General features: G+C 54.1%; 1 protein-coding gene across 15 annotated transcripts in view; it reads left to right on the forward strand.

Moving 5' to 3' along the window:
• ZNF618 (zinc finger protein 618) overlaps positions 1–17,185 on the forward strand; it is a 151,122-nt gene that overhangs the window by 103,842 nt on the left and 30,095 nt on the right. For 13 of the 15 annotated variants that reach the window (XM_079790142.1, XM_079790151.1, XM_079790149.1 and 10 more), the window contains exons 3-8: positions 303–562; positions 8,780–8,857; positions 9,465–9,503; positions 12,278–12,367; positions 13,379–13,414; positions 13,507–13,584. In XM_079790142.1, the coding sequence (XP_079646268.1) occupies positions 303–562; positions 8,780–8,857; positions 9,465–9,503; positions 12,278–12,367; positions 13,379–13,414; positions 13,507–13,584 (581 nt within the window). The remainder of the gene's footprint in view (positions 1–302; positions 563–8,779; positions 8,858–9,464; positions 9,504–12,277; positions 12,368–13,378; positions 13,415–13,506; positions 13,585–17,185) is intronic. The other 2 variants (XM_079790150.1, XM_079790154.1) reach the window with 1 other exon arrangement.

The following is a 17,185-nucleotide window of genomic DNA, read 5'->3' on the forward strand; positions in this document are numbered from 1 at the left end:
TGAGAAGTTTATTTCCATCAGCCAGAGCCAGTTCCAGGGGTTCCCGGGCACAGGTAGACCTCGTTAGGCCCCAGCTTCCCCATCTGTAAAATGGGTGGTGGGGGAGCCAGGCGAGCCCAGTATTTTCAAACTGTGTTCCTGGGAGCCCCAGGGTTCCCCGGAGGACCCTCAGGGGCAGCCATGGCCACGTGCTTCAAGGAGAGGTTCATGGGACAGGTGGGCCTGTAGCTAAAGATGGTGCCACCCCCTGGGCCTGGGGGTGGGCCTGGGGTCCACACTGAGCAGACTCTCCTCTTTCCCAGGGAGCGCTTGAAGCGCAGCCAGAAGAGCGCCAAGGTGGAGGGGCCGGAGCCCGTGCCGGCCGAGGCCTCGCTGAGTGCCGAGCAGGGGACGATGACGGAGGTGAAGGTGAAGACAGAGGTGCCCGACGACTACATCCAGGAGGTGATCTGGCAGGGCGAGGCCAAGGAGGAGAGCAAGGCGGCCAGCAAGGATGGCACCGGCGACGTGCCCGCCGAGATCTGCGTGGTGATCGGCGGCGTCCGCAACCAGCAGACCCTCGGTGAGTGCTTTGCCCTGAGGGGGTTGGGGCCGGGCCCAGAGTCCTGGGCAGAGAAGGCCCCAGATCTCTGCCCCTCCTGGCTGAGAGCCTGTGGTGGCTGCCCTCTGCCCTCAGCGAAAGAACTGGTCTCCTTAGACTTATCTTTGCCAGCTCAGCTCTAGTCTAGAGCTCTCCTCTTTCCACCTGATGTAGTTGGCATCCTTTGAGACTTTGAGTCAAATGCCTGGAACATTCTGCAGACGGGTGAGTCCCTCATGCGTGGGGCTCCCATACCCCAGGGGCGTCTAGCGCAGCCTGCATTGTCCTGTGTCCCAAATGCCTGTCGGTATCTCCACCTCCTCTGCTGGACTGGAGACTCCCCGGGGCAGCTACTAGTGCAGGTCCTGCTCAGAGCAGATGCTCAGTCAGGATCGGAGGGGGGACGGACTGGTACCTTCTTCCCCTGCCTCTTCTGGTCTGGGCCAGGCTCGGAGGAGCTCTGTGGAAACAAGCTTCTTCGACATCATCCCTCCCGTCACGTCCCAGCAGGAGCCAGGGGATACCCCTCGGGCTGCCTGCATTCCTGCCAGGTTCTGCGAGGCCCGGCAGATATGTTTATTTAGCACAAGGAGGGATGAGCCAGGCAGACAGGTGGCGGGGACCGAGTCCAGCTGGAGCGCCCACACCCCACGTGCAGAGGGGGCTCGCTCCTCCGCTGCTGCCGACTGTAATTGGTGGGGAGACACGCTCCGTGTGGCCAGCTCTCTGGGCATACCGCATGCCAGAAATGAGAATTTCCATGTGGATTCCTTTGGCTTTAAATGTTGGCAACTAAATGTTCCAAACAAAACATGTCTGTGGGTCAGAGTCATTCCATGGGCCAGAAGTTCGCAAACCTACGTCTGTGAGATAAAGTCCACATGTCCCGGCCGGGCAGCGCGGCCTCCTCGCCTGGTCTGTTTCGGAGTGCCTTCCTACTCGCTTCCCCCGTTCAGTGTGTTCTTAGAAGTTCTTAAGAAGTGTTGCCATCTCCCTCTCCTCTGCCGGTCCTCCCTGGTCCAGCTCTAACTCATTCCTCACTTCTAGGCTCCGTTCAAGGTGGGGAACTTCCTCTGTGTCTGTTTCCCTAGGTTTGGCTCAAGTCCAGTTGCCTTGTCTTTCCAACCTTGGGAATGAGCCTCGAGCTCCCTATTCGACCTGTCGCTTTGTTGGCTGCGGCCACCGTCAGCCCCACCTGGGTCACTGTGGCATCCCGCTAGCAACCCTGCCTCTGTGTCTCCCTGCCTTCACCTGCTCTCCTTTCTGGCCGCCAGGGGCCTTGGCCAAAGCAGGACACTGAGCATGTCACGCCGTGATTCTAAACTCGGGCTTCCCCGCTGTGTCTAGGGGATAGCACCAAGAATCTCCGTAACCTGAGCCTTTGAGCCTCATTTCTTATTTCTGATCTTCCCGGGCCTTTCACTCCAGGGCAGTCTGTTCTGCAGCAGTTCCTGCCCTTTCCCCTTGCTGTTCCCTCTCCTCGGAATGCCTTTGCCCATTTCCTCATGCCCCAGTCCAGCCCATCCTTCAAGGCCGACTACATTGCCGCCTCCTCCCAGAAGCCTTCCTTGATCTCTTCTGGTCAGAAGTGGTGTGTTTCTACCCTGTCTCTCACTGGGGCACTTCTCATTAGAGGTGCCCGGTCCATGCTCGTCTGCCCCGAGGTGAGGAGCTCTTGGGAGTGGAGCTCCAGGACCTGTCCCTATGCTCGCCGAGCCAAGCCCTAGCTTCTGGGAAACAGGGTTGACGTTGGTGCTGAAACTGTCAGGATGGGGCTAGGTTATGCCTCAGAAATGAAGACCCCAAAAGTTAAAAAAAAAAAAGCAGTCTTGGTAGCTAAAACCCACAAAACTTTATTTCTCAGTCACACAACGTGTCCATTGTGGGTCAGCTATAGGGGCTCCACTCTGCTCTGGACCCCGGCTAAAAGCCATGGTAGGGAATGCTGCCACCCTGCGTCAAAGGGAAAGAAAACGCGCAAGGGACTCACACTGGCAGGTAACCTGCTGCGGCCCGCAGTGAGAAGTGCTAGTTCCATGCAGTCATGGGCCAGAACTAGTGACGTGGCCTGCCCGACCTCGGGGAGGCCGGGAAATGCCATTGTCGCATGTGACAGAAGGAGGATGAGCCCGAGATACTCGGTGAAGAGCATGAGGGACTTCGCCCAGTGCCACGTGAGAGAAGACTCTTTTCAGGGCCTGTGTCTGGCCTCCATCCATCAGTATTCATTCCCCAAGGCTGAGGACTGTTAGCCACCAGATGTGTTAGTTCACCAAGGAGAGGACATGTCCTTGTTCACATGGGGTGGGGGTGGGGGTCGGGGGGTGTTTTAAGTCTCATTGGACCCAGTAGCTCTTTATGCCCTTCACCAGGAGCTGCCCAGAAGGGTAGTTGAATTTGAACCTTGGGGTGGAGCTGGCAGTCTGGATTCAGCAGGGAAAGCCTGGAGCAGCCATGCTGGGGACATGTGGGGAGCCCTCCCTGGGCCAGCTGCCTGCACCGTGAGCGGCCTCAGGGCCTTGGCCTCATGCCAGTCACCAAGCTGGTTTCCCTTGGCCTCGCTGTGCCTTAGTGTCCTCTTCTGTTAAATGAGGCATGCTCCCTGTCCTGGCTGCTGGAGGGGTGTGGGAATCACAGGAGGAAGTGGAAGGGAACACTGTTGTGCTGCGAGAACAAACTCGTCTCCTCGGATTGGGAGTGAATCCAGGCTCTGTGGCTCAATAGCTGTTCTACCTTGGGCAAGTTACTTGCCCTCTCTGTGCCTCAGGTTTCACTATTGCAGATTCATTGGGCTATTTGAGGATTCAGTAAAAATGATCTATGTAAAGCGCTCAGCGTTGTGCTTAGTAAATGGTTAGCTATTGTTAGTACTGGTATTCATAGTAGAAAGTACCTCTTCAAGGGGAAAGAGTAGTAATATCTCTGCGTTTGTCCAAGTGTAAGAGAGAAGCCAGTGTGACAGAGAGAAAAGAAATGGAGAAGAAACTTGGGGATGAAGTATCAGAAGACAGGGGTTTCTAATGGGGCCTCAAGTTTTCTCATCTGAAAACTAACTGATCCAGTCCCTCCCACTCCTTCCAGTACCGCCTCCCTCGAATTCAGGAACTTTGAAGTTGCCTGCTTTTGGCACACCCTTGTGAAAAGGTGTAAAAGCCAATGACAAGTTAGAAAGGGAACCACCTTTTTAATGGAGCCCCTACCAAACAGGCCCAGGGCGCCCCCTGCTGGTCGTGGCCGCTCCTCTCGCATCCATCCAGCCCGACCTTCCTTGAGGGTGTAGTTTCTGCCAAGGGTCAGGCTCAGAGGAATGTGGCTTGGCCTCAGCACCAGGAAAGAAAAGCATCGGCAGAACACAGACACACACAAACGTCAATGTTAGAATTGAACTTTTTGAACTCACCTAATCACAGGATGGCAAGTAAATTTTACCTTGTGGGCCAAGTCCGAGTCATTGCAGCTGGCTCGTTGGAGTCTGTGTGGAAGCTTCTAAAGGGTGGCAGGATTGATTGTTGATGTCTGCCATGGCTGTGGACGTGGGCGGTGGGGCTGCCCCTGCCATAGATGTGATCCCCTTGTCCCCTTCATTTGATAGAAGGGCAAACGAAGGCCTGCGGAAAGAGAGAGGGCCGCCCTGAGGCCCACAGCAGGTCCGTGACTTTCCTTCCACTTTGTGGAGGCCCTGCCCCACCTCACAGCACCCCCGCCCGCTCACTTCTGGAAGGGAAGGACTCCCCGGGGTCCCGCCTGGGGTGGAGTGCTGGGTAGAGCCATCCCTTTAAATGAGCCTGTGCCACGAGGCCAGGCGTCGAGGAGCTGACATGTTCCCAAGGCAGTCGGCAGGGGAGAGCCGGCCTCTGGGGGGCCAAGGGCCTCCTGAGGGCCATGCTCAGGGCTCGGAGCCGGGCTCTGTTGCTGAATAGAATAGCAGGCCTGTTTGGTCACCCGTGCTGTGTGCCATGAGGGAACCTCCCATTTGCCTTCTCTCGGAGCTCCATCCCCCTTGTCCCTCCCTCCTCCCGCCCCCCATGTCCTCACTGGCCCTTCAACCACCATCACACAGACAGTGCTCCCAATGACACAGATACTATCCGAGGCACTTCCCATGGATGAGCCCCGGTCACGGACACGTGAGTGGCATTTGGCAGCTTCTCGGACTGGGAGAGTCAGAAAGGGCGTCAGTGCCCGGGAGGCTGGCTGGCTGCCAAGCCTGTAGCGGTTGCTGCTACCTCCCTGCTGCCACCCTTGTGCTGAGAAGGGCGTCCCTCACTCTTAGAAAGCACGTCACTGCCACTGGTATGGGGCTTAGGGGCAAGACCTGGAGCTTCCTTGTTGAGCGAGAAGAGCAGGGATAATACTGACGGTGACAACTTTGTTGGATAAAACCGGAAGTGAGCTGACAGCTGCCTGTTCCCTCCTGACGAGCCACAGGCAGAAGTCTGCACAGCAGCCCCGAGGAATGGCAGGACCACACGGGAGGTTTCGGGAGCTCCTCTGTGAGGAGTGCTAATAGACAAGGGGCGACCACGCGACTCCCCAGTTCCACATCCATGGCGTCGCTAGTTGATCACTGCATACTGTCCCAGCGAGGCACCTCAGAATCCTTGCTGACACAGTGTACCAAGAAGTCACGGCCGGTCCGCCAGAATTGAAAAATCTGAAGTAAAAAACCCCTTGCCATCCTTGTCTTCGATGGTGAGGACACAGCAAGCTGGGTTTGCAGCAATCAGGACCTCCAGCCCGTGGAACATTTTCTGGCTCAGAGAGAGAAGCGTGCCCAGGTCCCATCGTGGTGGTCAGAATGTCTACCAAGCAGTGGGTGCTCTTCTCTGTGCTGTGAGGCTCTTGGTCCTTCACCCAGAGAGGTCACATGGGAAGGAGCCCAGGGAGAGCCCCAGGTGCCTGGAGACCTGGTGGGTGTCCAGGGCTTCCCTCGTGCAGGTGACCCAGCTGGGCTCTTCCTCAGCGGCGGGGTGTGGGCCAACAGATTATTCCCAGAGAGTTAACTAACTCAGTGTAGGGAGGAGCCTCATGGCAGAGCTAAGGGCTGTTTGTATGGGGAGGGGGGCTGTGGGCCGGGGAGATGATAGAATCTATAAGTATTTTGGTGGAAGGGGATGGAGCGGACACATTCCAAGCAGCCCCAGCCAATATGAGGTAGTTACCAGGAGGTGATTTCAACTCAGTAAAAGGAAGGACTTAGTGATTATGGGAACCATAACCGGATATAGACCTGTGAGGGAGGGAGTTCCCTGGAGGTGGGTCAGCAGACAGGGTCACTGTAGGGGTGCAAGAGGGGGAGTCAGGGATCACCTGGGAAAATGGCTCCTGCAAGGATGTTTCTAGGCAGCGAGCAGCGAGCTGTGAGCACCAAGGAGTGGAGGGCTGCCTGGGGAAGAGGGGCAGGAGGAGGAGGAGGCGGATGAGGAGGGAGAGGAGGAGGAGGAAGGGGCCTCAGCTCTGGAAGGAGCAGCCGAAGAGCAGACAGCCATTCAGACAAAGCCACGTGGGTTCGGTCTGTGACAAACCCAGCAGCCACGGTGCCAGGGCCTGCTTCAAAGTGCCAGCTGATAGTTTCCTGTTTCAATAGGCTGTTGGCAGGGCTTGGCGCCTGAGCTTGCCAGAACCAACACTCAGCTCTTTGCTGAGCCACCCAGAAAGGAGGGGTTTGGCCACCCTCCCAGGTGCATCTCGTCTCTGCTGAAGACTCTTCGTTGGGATGTCCAAGGTGGGGAGGGGATCCCAGTTGGAGGGTCCCCATTGGAAAAGGCCCTAAGGCTCTAAGCCAAGAGACTCAGTGTCTGCCCGGCTATGGGGCCTTGGACAGACCCCTCAACCTCTCTGAGCCATCCTGTCTTGGTTGATCAGTGACTATAACAGAATCTGCCGGTAGGTTCACTGGCACAGAGTGAAGTAATAGGCATGAAAGTGTTTTTTAAGGGGCCAGGGGAGCATTTGAGATCTTGCTTCTCGGCATGTCATCAGGTAGCTCAAATAAACTCAAATAATCTCTTATTAAAAAAAGTGGGGGGGGGGGCAAAAATGCAAAACAGATACCAGTGGGATTAGCCGAAGCCTCGGACACATCTGGGGTTACCTCTGGAATGATAAGACTCTGAAGGACCTATGGCTTCACACTTTTTTTGTTCATATCTCCTACAAGAATTTTGAGAAACGATATTCTCTTTCACATTTTTGTGTTGACATCTGACATTTTAATCCAACGTTTACGTAATCACAAAGGGTATAATTTCTGGCATATCGTGTAAAAATGTGGCATTTGAAGTAGAATTGTGAACCACTCTTTTAAATGTAGCCAAGATAACCCAAACCCCACTGCTGCCCGTAGTGCCGTCATCCATTTACGAAACCTATGAACAGGCCCATCTTTAACAGTCAGAAATTTTACATCTTTCTTTTTTTCTCCTTGAACTCATATTTCCAGTCCACTTCCCCCACAGGATTTTACCCTAATGTAATATATTTTTTATGCTTGAGAGCCTTTTATTGATCACTGTTTCACACTCATCTCCCACAACAAGATGTATGTAAATTGAAATTGAAATTTCTAAAAAATATGTTGGGATCATAAAGCTCTATATTTTAAAACATTTTTTCCCCCCTCAGATCGAGTTGTTATCAGCATACAATTTGCCAAAAACAAATTTAGAGCGATCGTAAATGTGCAAGTAAAATGTTATCGAAAACACACCTTTTCATAAAACGGATGGGCTTTCTGTTTCAATTGGTTCATGTTTCTGTGAATTAATATTTCTTGTATGTTGAATGAGACAGGATTCAGCATTAACTTAATTCCCCTGTTTCGGTTTTCATAAGTGCGAGTGCTTAGAAAAGCTTGGTCACATAAATCAGGAGGCAGGGAGGGGTGGCGGTTTGTATTAGCAGCGTCACTTAGTTCTTTAACTCCAAGGTGTCTGTCCAAAATGACATTTGGGCGTCTCGTCAGACATTATTTTTAATGGTCTCTCCACTGACAGCTCCATTAGATCTTCAGTTTTGTTGCGAGCTAAGACTTGGAAAGCACTGGAATGACAAGAGGAATTGTTCCCCGTCACTAGACCCGCTTCCTAAGTCCGACACCCGATGTTTCAGATCTCGCCTTTGCTGGGAGCCCTGGGATGACAGCCGCCCATGGAGGGCACACATGGTGGGGTTGGGTGGGTGGCAGGGTTGTCATGTCACCCAGCTGGTGTGGCTCAGTGCTTGAGCATCGACCTATGAACCAGGAGGGCATGGTTCAATTCCCGGTCAGGTCAGGGTACATGCCCGGGTTGCAGGCTCCATCCCAAGTGAGGGGTGTGCATCAGTCCGCCGATGGATGATTCTCTCTCATCATTGATGTTTCTATCTGTCCCTTCTTCTCTGAAATTAATAAAAACATATTTTTTAAAAAAGAATTGTCTTGCCCGTAATGTGGGAGAAGGTGAAGGTGAGGAGAGGAGGAAGGAGAAGCAGCGGAGGGGGCCCCCTGCCTGCTGCCACTGCTCTGTCGTGTTGCTTTTAGGAAAAGGACACTTGGAAGTGTTTTAAACGGCCTGGGCTCCCATATCCCCAGGGGATTTGCACTCTACTCGGAAGACCCTGGTTCAGAGGACATTTGGTCTGAGGCCAAGCCCCAGGGACCCTCCGGAAACCCACACGCCCACGACTTACCTCTCCAGGTCCCCTGTCCCCCGGCCCGCCCTGGGCCAGCTCCTGTTGCATCCTAGAACCCAGCGGCTGGCTCCTCCTCAGCATTTGATCTGCAAACAGCGGCCGCCGTGATGCTCTGAGCTAAATACAGGCCTGCCCGTTGTGAGGGGCCATGCTCTCTGCCCCCACTCGTGTTTTCCTTTTCTCCTTCCCCTCTCTGGAGTTCTGCCTGCTGCATTTTGTGTGCCCCGAGACGTGTCTGAGCTTCTCTAGAGCTGGCTCGGTGCAAATGATGGCGCTGAGGGTTGCTCCCCACGTTCTCGTCCTCAGGTGACCTCTGCCTGGTGATCACCACTTCTTCCATGGCCTCGGGATGTCCCTGCTGGGCCCTGCTGCCTCTTCGCTTACTGGGGACCAGACGGCCAGTGGACGAGCCCTGCCCCTTGAGCAGAGCCAGCAGTGCCCGGAGGCATCCCCGCAGGCTCTGGGGCCTCCTGGCTGCCTGTATTGGGTGCTGGCTGAGCGGGCCCTTTCTTGCCTGTTTTCCAGGGTCCTATGAGTGTGGAATCTGTGGCAAGAAGTACAAGTATTACAACTGTTTCCAGACCCACGTACGCGCACACCGAGGTGAGTGGTGTGCCCCTAGGCAGAGTCAGGGGACTCCCCGTTCTCTGCCTGGTTTTCCACCTGGGCCCCTCCTGGATGACTACAGAGGCCCTGCGAGCCCTAGGCTTCTCGCTCTTTCTGCAGTAGGAGGGAGACCCCCAGGAGGAGAGGGGGAGCTTCCTTTACTTGGGGGTGGGGTGGGGGGGGCAGCAGGACATGCCACCAGACTTCTGACACCAGTGCCTCCTGCCTGCTCCTCACAGGCCTGATTTCTCCCAGAATGCTTCAGTGCTGCTCGGTGTCATCGCGCATGCTCCCCACTATGGCCCTGGAGTGGGGGCGGGGTGGCCCTCTCCATTCTGAAGATGAGGACAATGAAGCTGAGGGGACAGGGGGCTGATGCCTGACACTCCCTGAGCCTGGCAGACAGGGAGAGAAGGCTGGGTCAGGGCCTTGACCAATGGGCGGGGAAGAACTGAGAGGCTCAGTTCCTTGCATTCTGCATTGGAGAGGGTGCCCCTGGGCATGTTGTACTGTGTTCACCAGCCCTGCCGTTGGTCAGGTGTACTCACCTCCTTCTCATTCATTCCCTCCCCCTCCCCCTCCCCCTCTGCCTTTTCTCTTACAGACACTGAAGCCACCTCAGGGGAGGGAGCCTCCCAAGGCAGTGAGTATATTTCCTCTCCTTGTGGGCTTCTGGGACGGGGGTGAGAGACCCAGGGGTGGAAGGAGATGCTCTTATCCCCCCAAACCCCCATCACCAGGAGGTCCCAAGTGGCTTCTGGGAAACACATTTTTCATGGTCCAGGCTTTGGGGCCAGTGGGTCCTTAGGAAATTGGATGTACCTCAGAACAGCCTTTTACCAAAGTGAGTTCCCAGACATAGTCGGGGTTCTGTCAGGAAAGGGTTCTCTGGCCACACAGCCCGGGGAAACCCTGAGCCTTGCGAAGAGGAACGTGTTCTTGCTGTAGACTTCCCAGGGCCCTTCGCTGGCAGGTGCGCCCAGGCACTTCCAGGAGGGCCCAGCGGGTGCAGTTGCCTCTGTTCTGTGGCTCCCACTCATGGGTCTGGGGCTCCATAGCCGATGTTTGGGAGCCCCTGCTTCAGAGAGTTATCTCATGAGCACCCGTGGGCACCAGTCACTGGGATGTGGTTCTGCTTTGCTGCTCACAGGCCCTGCTAGCCCTCCCTCCACATCTAAACCCACGGGCCTGGTGACCGCAGCCAGAAGGCTGTGGGCTGGGATGCAACCGTCCCTACCCAACAGCCCTGAGCCTCGGAGCCCATCGGCTTCACCCCAGGTGTATCCCCAGCAGAAATGTGTGCGCATGTCCACCCTGAGATGGGAACTGGGGTGCTCTTCGCAGCACTGTGTGTAACAGCTCCAAACCGGAGACCTCCCGAGTGAGCGCCCAGTAGGTCGAAGGGATAAATGAGTCACGGTGTTCCCGCGAAGGACTGCAGCACAGCATTGCGAAGCGGAGATACAGACTTACACACAGCAGCGTGTCTTACCCGCGGACAGTATTCGCAAAGGAAGCCGGGACAAGAGTCCCTCCTTAGGTCTGTGTACAGGAAGTGCTAAGACTGGGGACGTGAGTTCATGCTGGAAGAGTCAGCGTCCTGGTCACCGTTAGGACGGGCTTCTGGGGTGACATTTGAGCTGGGCGCTGGTCACACAGGTGTTTTGGGTTTATGGAAACTGAACAAGCTGCGCACTTAGGATTTGTACCCCACTTTTTGTAGGGGACCATGTAGTAAACATTTTAGACTTCGCAGGCCACCAGACGCCCCTGTCACTACTGCTCATCCCTGCGTGCAGCTCAGATAGGATCTCCCGTTCTTTCTATGTATTTGTTAGACCACCATCAAAAGCTTCTTAAAATATAAACACCCCCCCAAGAAAAATCCAAAACGGGTGCCTGGGGCTAAAGCACTGGGTCCTAAGAACACGCCCCCTGAGGCACTTCTCCATCGCTCTCTCTTTGATTCTCTTTGATTCTTACCCGTGATAGGCAGGCAGGCCTGAGGCTACTCTTCCTGTTATTGGAGAAGAATCAGAGGCTCAGGTTGGCCAGCACCTGCCAGCGGGCCCAGGGCTGGGAGGAGGTGAAGGCCTGGCCCTCCTCCCCAGCCCCGCCTCGCCCCAGCCTGGCCCCCCGGCTCCTTCTCCCGCAATAGCTCCCTTCCCCTCCGGCTCCCATGGTCTGCCTGTGGTCAGCCACCCATTTAAAGAACTTCCCCGGTTATCTGTCCTCCCTCGGCTATTCCGGGCCCCTGGCCTCGCCGGCAGCCCCTCAATGATATGTTGTGTTCCGTCTGGCTTCTGCTGTTGCCGCAGGTTGTTAAGGACTCTGTAGCCGGAGCTGTTTTTAGTCCTCCCCTCGCTTTTCCCTTCCTCCCCATGGGCAGTGTGCTTTATTTTATTTCCAGTGCTGCACCCCTACCCTGACCCAGGCCAGCCGTGTCTGCTCAGAAAGTCTGGCTTCCTCACACGCCAGCCTCGTCACGGGAGCCCGGCCATGGAGTCGGGCAGAATAGCAAGCCCAGCCTTCCTGTCCTGCAGATGAGGCTCCTGAGTCCCAGAGAGAAGTCATACCGCTTGTTGGGGGTGGAGGTGGGCGTAGAGACGAGGTTCCACGCCTTTAGTCCGGGCATCTTTCATTTGTTGGTTAGAAAAATTGTACGGTCACACAGAGAGGCATCTACCCACTTACCCATCCCTCAACGAAGAAAATAAAAGGTTAACTCCACACCCAGTTCCCTGCACACGCACTCTGTGGCTGTTAGCAGGACGGGTCCTTCCCAGGCTCTTGGACTGAGGGCCTCAGTTAGCCCACCGGCTGCTCACCCGAGGCCGCCCCCTGGTCTCTGCGGGGCAGCTCACAGCACATCTGCTAACGAGAGCGAGATGGTGTGCGCCGGACGGGTCATGTCCTCTGGCTGCTCTCAGAGTGGTTCCGTCACTTCACCGCGTTCTCTTCATTAGGAGCAAGTCGCTGGGTCCTGCCCAGGCTCCGGGGGAAGGAAACACACAGGACATGAACACCAGGAGGCCAGGGTCATTGGGAGCCATCTCTGAAGCTGCCTACCACGGGCCCGCTTAGCTGTGGGGCTTGGGGTGGGTCCCTCTGAGCCTCAGTTTCCCTGTGAGGACGTAGTAACCCTCAGATGCAAGGACTCGTGAATACGGAGGGAGGTGGAGCCAGTTGTGACCCGGCCCTTAGGAGCTCAGCTCACAGGAGGTGGGATTGGGGGTTGGTCTGAAAGTCACCTCAGGGCTTCCCGGTCTCCCAACTGGTTCTCTGTGGAGTCACCAGTTGGGGCCAGTCTGAGCTTGTCCTTTCTTTGGTTCCTGAGGCGGATGAGCTGGCCCCCAAAACTCCACCCCACGTGACTGAAGCCCTGGTGACCACGTGTTGTCTTTCCATCCTTCACAGACAATTTCAGGTACACGTGCGACATCTGCGGCAAGAAGTACAAGTACTACAGCTGCTTCCAAGAGCACCGAGACCTGCACGCGGTGGATGGTGAGCCAGGCCCCTCCCTCCTGGGGAGTGAGTCCCATAGAGAGACCCCGACTCAGGGCCCTGTCTCTGGCCCCTCCCCTCCCTGCAGCCCTCCCCTCCCTCCGCCTACCCAGAGGAAGGTCATGCAGCAGCTAGACCATGAGGGACGTGCCCAACCCCTGAGGATCCTGGGGAGAAAAGGTCCCCATCACACTCCATATATACTTATTCTTCTTTTTTTTTTTTTCTATTGTTTTGTGTATTCACATATCAGTATATGTGAGTATATTTGTCTACTCCATTCTTTTTTTTTTCTATTTTTTTATTAAGGTATTATATGTGTACATATCTTACCATTGCCCCCCCCCCCACACCCCACTCCCATATATACTTCTGAGGAGGGGAACCCAAATGAAATTGCCAGCTTTGTAGATCAAAAGCAGTCGAATACCCACAATTTTATATCAATTTATTACGTGATTTCATATTGAGTATTCTCATGCTCTGGTGAAATTAAACCAGTTTTTAAAAATGAATGATGGTATTTGAGTGTCTTAGATTAGAGAGTTAGGAATTAGATCAATAAATTTAGGTAATTTGTTTTTGGAAACGGAAGAATCCTAGAAATAGGGTCTTGGGTCTGGGAGGATCTTGGGGGCTCCCTCTGGAGCCGCACACCCCCAGCCCATCTCCAGCTGCGACAGCCCGGCTTCCCACCGACTGGCTCATCCTTCTTCTCGCCTCCTTTTTCCTCTCCTCCCGGTCTCTCTCTCTTTTTCTCCTGTCCGGGCCCTCAAATGGGTGCTAGGCCCTGCCGTGGGAGGGAGAGGCATGGAGACACAGCTGTGTCCTGGTTGGGATGCACCCTCCTGTGGCCGCTGGTTTTCTGGGCCTGCACACTGGCCAGGGCCGCGCCCCCAGGCCAAAAGGGCAAGTGCACCTGGACAGGGGCTGGGAGCGGCGGGGTGGGGACTAACAGGGCTCCTGTTTGCTTTTCTCCTCCTGCGGCTGCTGCCTCCTGCCCCGGCGCAGTGTTTAGTGTGGAAGGGGCCCCCGAGAATCGGGCAGGTAAGTACCTGGTGGCTGGCCACCTCCCTGGTCCCTGCTAGGCTCCCGCGGCCTGGTGACCAGGGCACTAAGGGCCGTGTGTTCTCCCGCAGACCCCTTCGACCAAGGCGTCGTGGCCGCTGAAGAGGTGAAGGAAGAACCCCCGGAACCATTCCAGAAAATCGGGCCAAGTATGCGGGCTGCTCCTTGGGGTGGGGGCGGGGGCTGGGTGGGGAGACAGGCGGAGGCTGGCTGAGGGTGGCAAGGTTGGTTCCGCTGCTGGGAGAAGGTGGCATTGCTCATCCGGCAGTAACGCCTGGCTAGCGAGCCACTGGCCTCCTTTCACTTTGCCCACCTGTCAAATGGGCCAGTCAGTGTTGAGATTTGGCTTTTGAGAAGCAGGACAGCACAGGGTCAAGGTCAGAGCAGGGAAGGCAGCACCTGGTTGGTGCCCTGGCAGTCTGTTAGCCGTCCTGAGCCTCGGCTCCTCACCTGTGGCATGAGGGTGACATTTCCCCACAGGTTTGTTGGGGGATTAAATGAGATCCTGGCTATCAATCACCTGTTAATTAGCACAGTGCCTGGTACATAATAGGTGCTCGGAAAACAACTTGTTATTGTCACCTGAAGGGGTTTATCAGCCAGTGGAGCTGTCCAGGGGAGCCATTTGCAGACAATCTGTCCTTGTCCTAGAAACCCCCCCCCCGCGGGCGGGCAGGAGCCACTCACGTGAGCTGCCTTTTCGGCACAGCTGTATTGAGTGTTGTGGGGACGCAGCCGTGAGCAAGACAGATGGGGCCCTCCCTGTGGGGAATACGGGAGGGAGCCGGCAGGTCAGTAAGGAATGGTTACAGCATACCTAGAAGCACGGGCGGCTGGGGGTGCCAGGGGTGCCTGACCAGCCTTGGGGATCCATGAGGCTTCTGAGTGGGGACCAGGGTGGGGACGACCCCCTGCATCCCCCTCGAAGGCAGGAGAGCAGCACTTTTCTGGGAATTGAAAGGCCAGTCGATTGTGAATTCAGGTCTTGGAGAGGCTCGCATACCGGACAAAGTTATTTAGACCTAAAGACCTAATCCTGAGGGGAGTGAGCTGAGCCGGGAACGTGTACTAAATGGGGAAGGGACTTAATTCAATCTGCATTTTAGGAAGACCGTTTTGGCTGCGTGGAGAATGGACTGGTGGTGGTGGGAGGGTCTCACAAGTGAGACTGGTCCAGCCCTTCAAAAATGTACATTTACTTCCTGTGCCTGTCTTACTACCGGCAAGGAAGACCTTCATGGACTCTGCCTCATCGCGCTAAGGACGAAGGCAGCCTGCGAAAATATACACACAGACATAGAATGAAAGGATGTGGAGATCTGAGGGAAGGGGATCGAGGGAACTTCCACGGTGAAGCCGCTTGGCCCCAGGCCCTTGGGAGGCATTGCTGGGCCCCTGGATGCCTTTTCTTCCTCCTTCCTCATAGGGGATAATTGCCTGCTTGAGTTTTGCTCTTCAACTCTCAGGAAACTGCAGATGTGATAATATCTGTAAAGTGGTTAGCACTGTGCTTGTCATATGCATAGGAAACGTTCAGTAAACAGTGACATTAAAATAATCTTGAAGATAAAATGATGAAAATCTCAACACAAACACTGCCAGGAGGTAGATTGTGGGAGATCCAGATGTGACGCAGACCTGGTCCAGGACAGATACAGGACAGGGAGTCACAGCATAGCACTACCCTTCCATGTCTGTCTAGCATTAGAATTATGAAAATGGGCTTTGGAGTCCAGCAGGCCCCGGTTTGAATGCTGGCATCACCAGTTTACTGGCTGCGTACCCACTCTGAGTCTCCTTTGACTCCTCTGTAAATTGGGACAAGAACGGCGATCTGTTCTGCAGGGTGCATGGGTCAGGTGTCCAGCCAGCACCTGGCTCATATTCAGGGCGTCACACGTGAGCAGTGCTGCCAAGGGGTAGTTGAGAGTGAGAGCTTAAGAGCCATCCCAAGTATGAATCCCAGCTCTACACCTAATCACCCTGGGACATCCTGCAAATACTGTAATCTCTCTAATCCACCATTTCCTTAATTCTGAAATGCAGTGAGGACAATGAAACTCCCCTCAGGATTGTCATGGAGATTAGCTCAGATTATACTTATAAAGGGATTAGTCCTTGACACTTACATGGAAGCATTAAATAAGTGGTCCCTATTACCCAGATGGTGCAGAACAAGATGAAACTTGTTCTATCCATCGGTGACTAAGCCTTACAGCAACCCGTGCTAGGACCTGGGAGGAATTATCACAGATGATGCAGAGGGAGTACCGAATTGCATTGAGAAAATTGAACTGGGTTTGTCGTGTCTATCCCTCTCCCCGCCCCCACACCCCCTGCCCCGCTGCTCCCAGCTTGGCACTATGGAAGGTTGCTAGAATAGTGTGATGCTGTCCCTTGTTACCACTCAGGAGCTGCCTTGTGAATTAAGACTGCTGCTGCTTGGGCTCCTGACACTTCTTACAAGCAGGCCAATGCCACAGAACCCTAAAACCGATGAGGCGTAGATTAAGAGGAGCCAGTAGCAGCATGGCACGCTGTGAAGAGGCTAGTTGCCACAAGTAGCAGTTGTAGGTCGGGGGAGAGGAAGAAACCTGGCAGCACTGCATGCTGGGAAGTATACCTTCCCCATCCACATCAGCTGAGCAAATTAGAGAGTTAGGTACTTGAGGAGGAAGCCAAAGCCATGGCAGAGCAGAGGCGTCCTGCTAGGTGAGGGAGCTGGTCTAAGGGGTCCTGTGTGTCAGCTTGCTCTCCAGCTCCAGATCTGAGAATTTTTACCAGGGTAATGGTCTACCATGATAATGAGAAGATTCAAAGCAGTTCATTAGTGCCAGCGGAAACAGAGTAAGTCTGGATTTGACTTCAGGTTATTTGATTTTTATATGTGGATAAGGGAGACTAACTTGGAAAATAAACAAACAAACAAACAAATAAAACCATGGGGAGCTATGAAATTCCACATCACAAGAAAAAGATAATTTAGGAGACTCAGGGGAAGAGCATACCTCCGAAAGTGATCTACTGCAAAATCTAGATGAAAAATCCGTCTGGCAGCCACAGTTGATTATAAGAAAAATATGCCCTGTCTTGGGCTACTTGGGCTGCTTGAACAATGTGTAGCTTAAACAACAGAAATTTATTTTCTCACAGTTCTACAGGCTGGTAGACCGAGAGCAGAGTGCCAGCATGGTTGGGTTCTGTTGAGATTACTTTTGGCCAAATACCATCACATTGGGAGGTAGGGTGTGAACATCTGAATTTGTGGAAGACACAATGCAGTTCATAGCATGAACCCTGTGAAAAAGGAGCCCGGAGTTGTATGGTGAAAAAGCAGCAGGATAAGACAAAAGGGCAGAGAGAGAAGTGTGAGGTGAGGAAGGATTGCAGAGAAGCTGAAAATATAAGAACAGAACTAAGACTTCCATTGCAGGTAGTAAAGAGCAGAGTCAGTCTATGGAAATGGAATTAATGATGTGAAGGACAGATTTGAACAGATGAGATAATAAGAGGGAAACATGATAAATATGGAGAATGGGGAACCAGTTCCAGATCATTGATGATATTGTACCAGTGGGACAGAAGCAATACTGTAAAGATATAATAGAAGAAAAATTTGCTCAGCTGAAGGAAGGCCTGTGTATGTAGGTTTAAGGGCTTGTCTTATGTCAGGTAGAGTCAGTATAAAGAGATCCCTAACTAAATATATCTTAGTGAATTGTCAAAACTATACATATAAAAAGAAAAATT

Source organism: Cnephaeus nilssonii (assembly GCF_951640355.1).
Source record: "Cnephaeus nilssonii genome assembly, chromosome: 14".
Classification (NCBI taxonomy): domain Eukaryota; kingdom Metazoa; phylum Chordata; class Mammalia; order Chiroptera; family Vespertilionidae; genus Cnephaeus; species Cnephaeus nilssonii.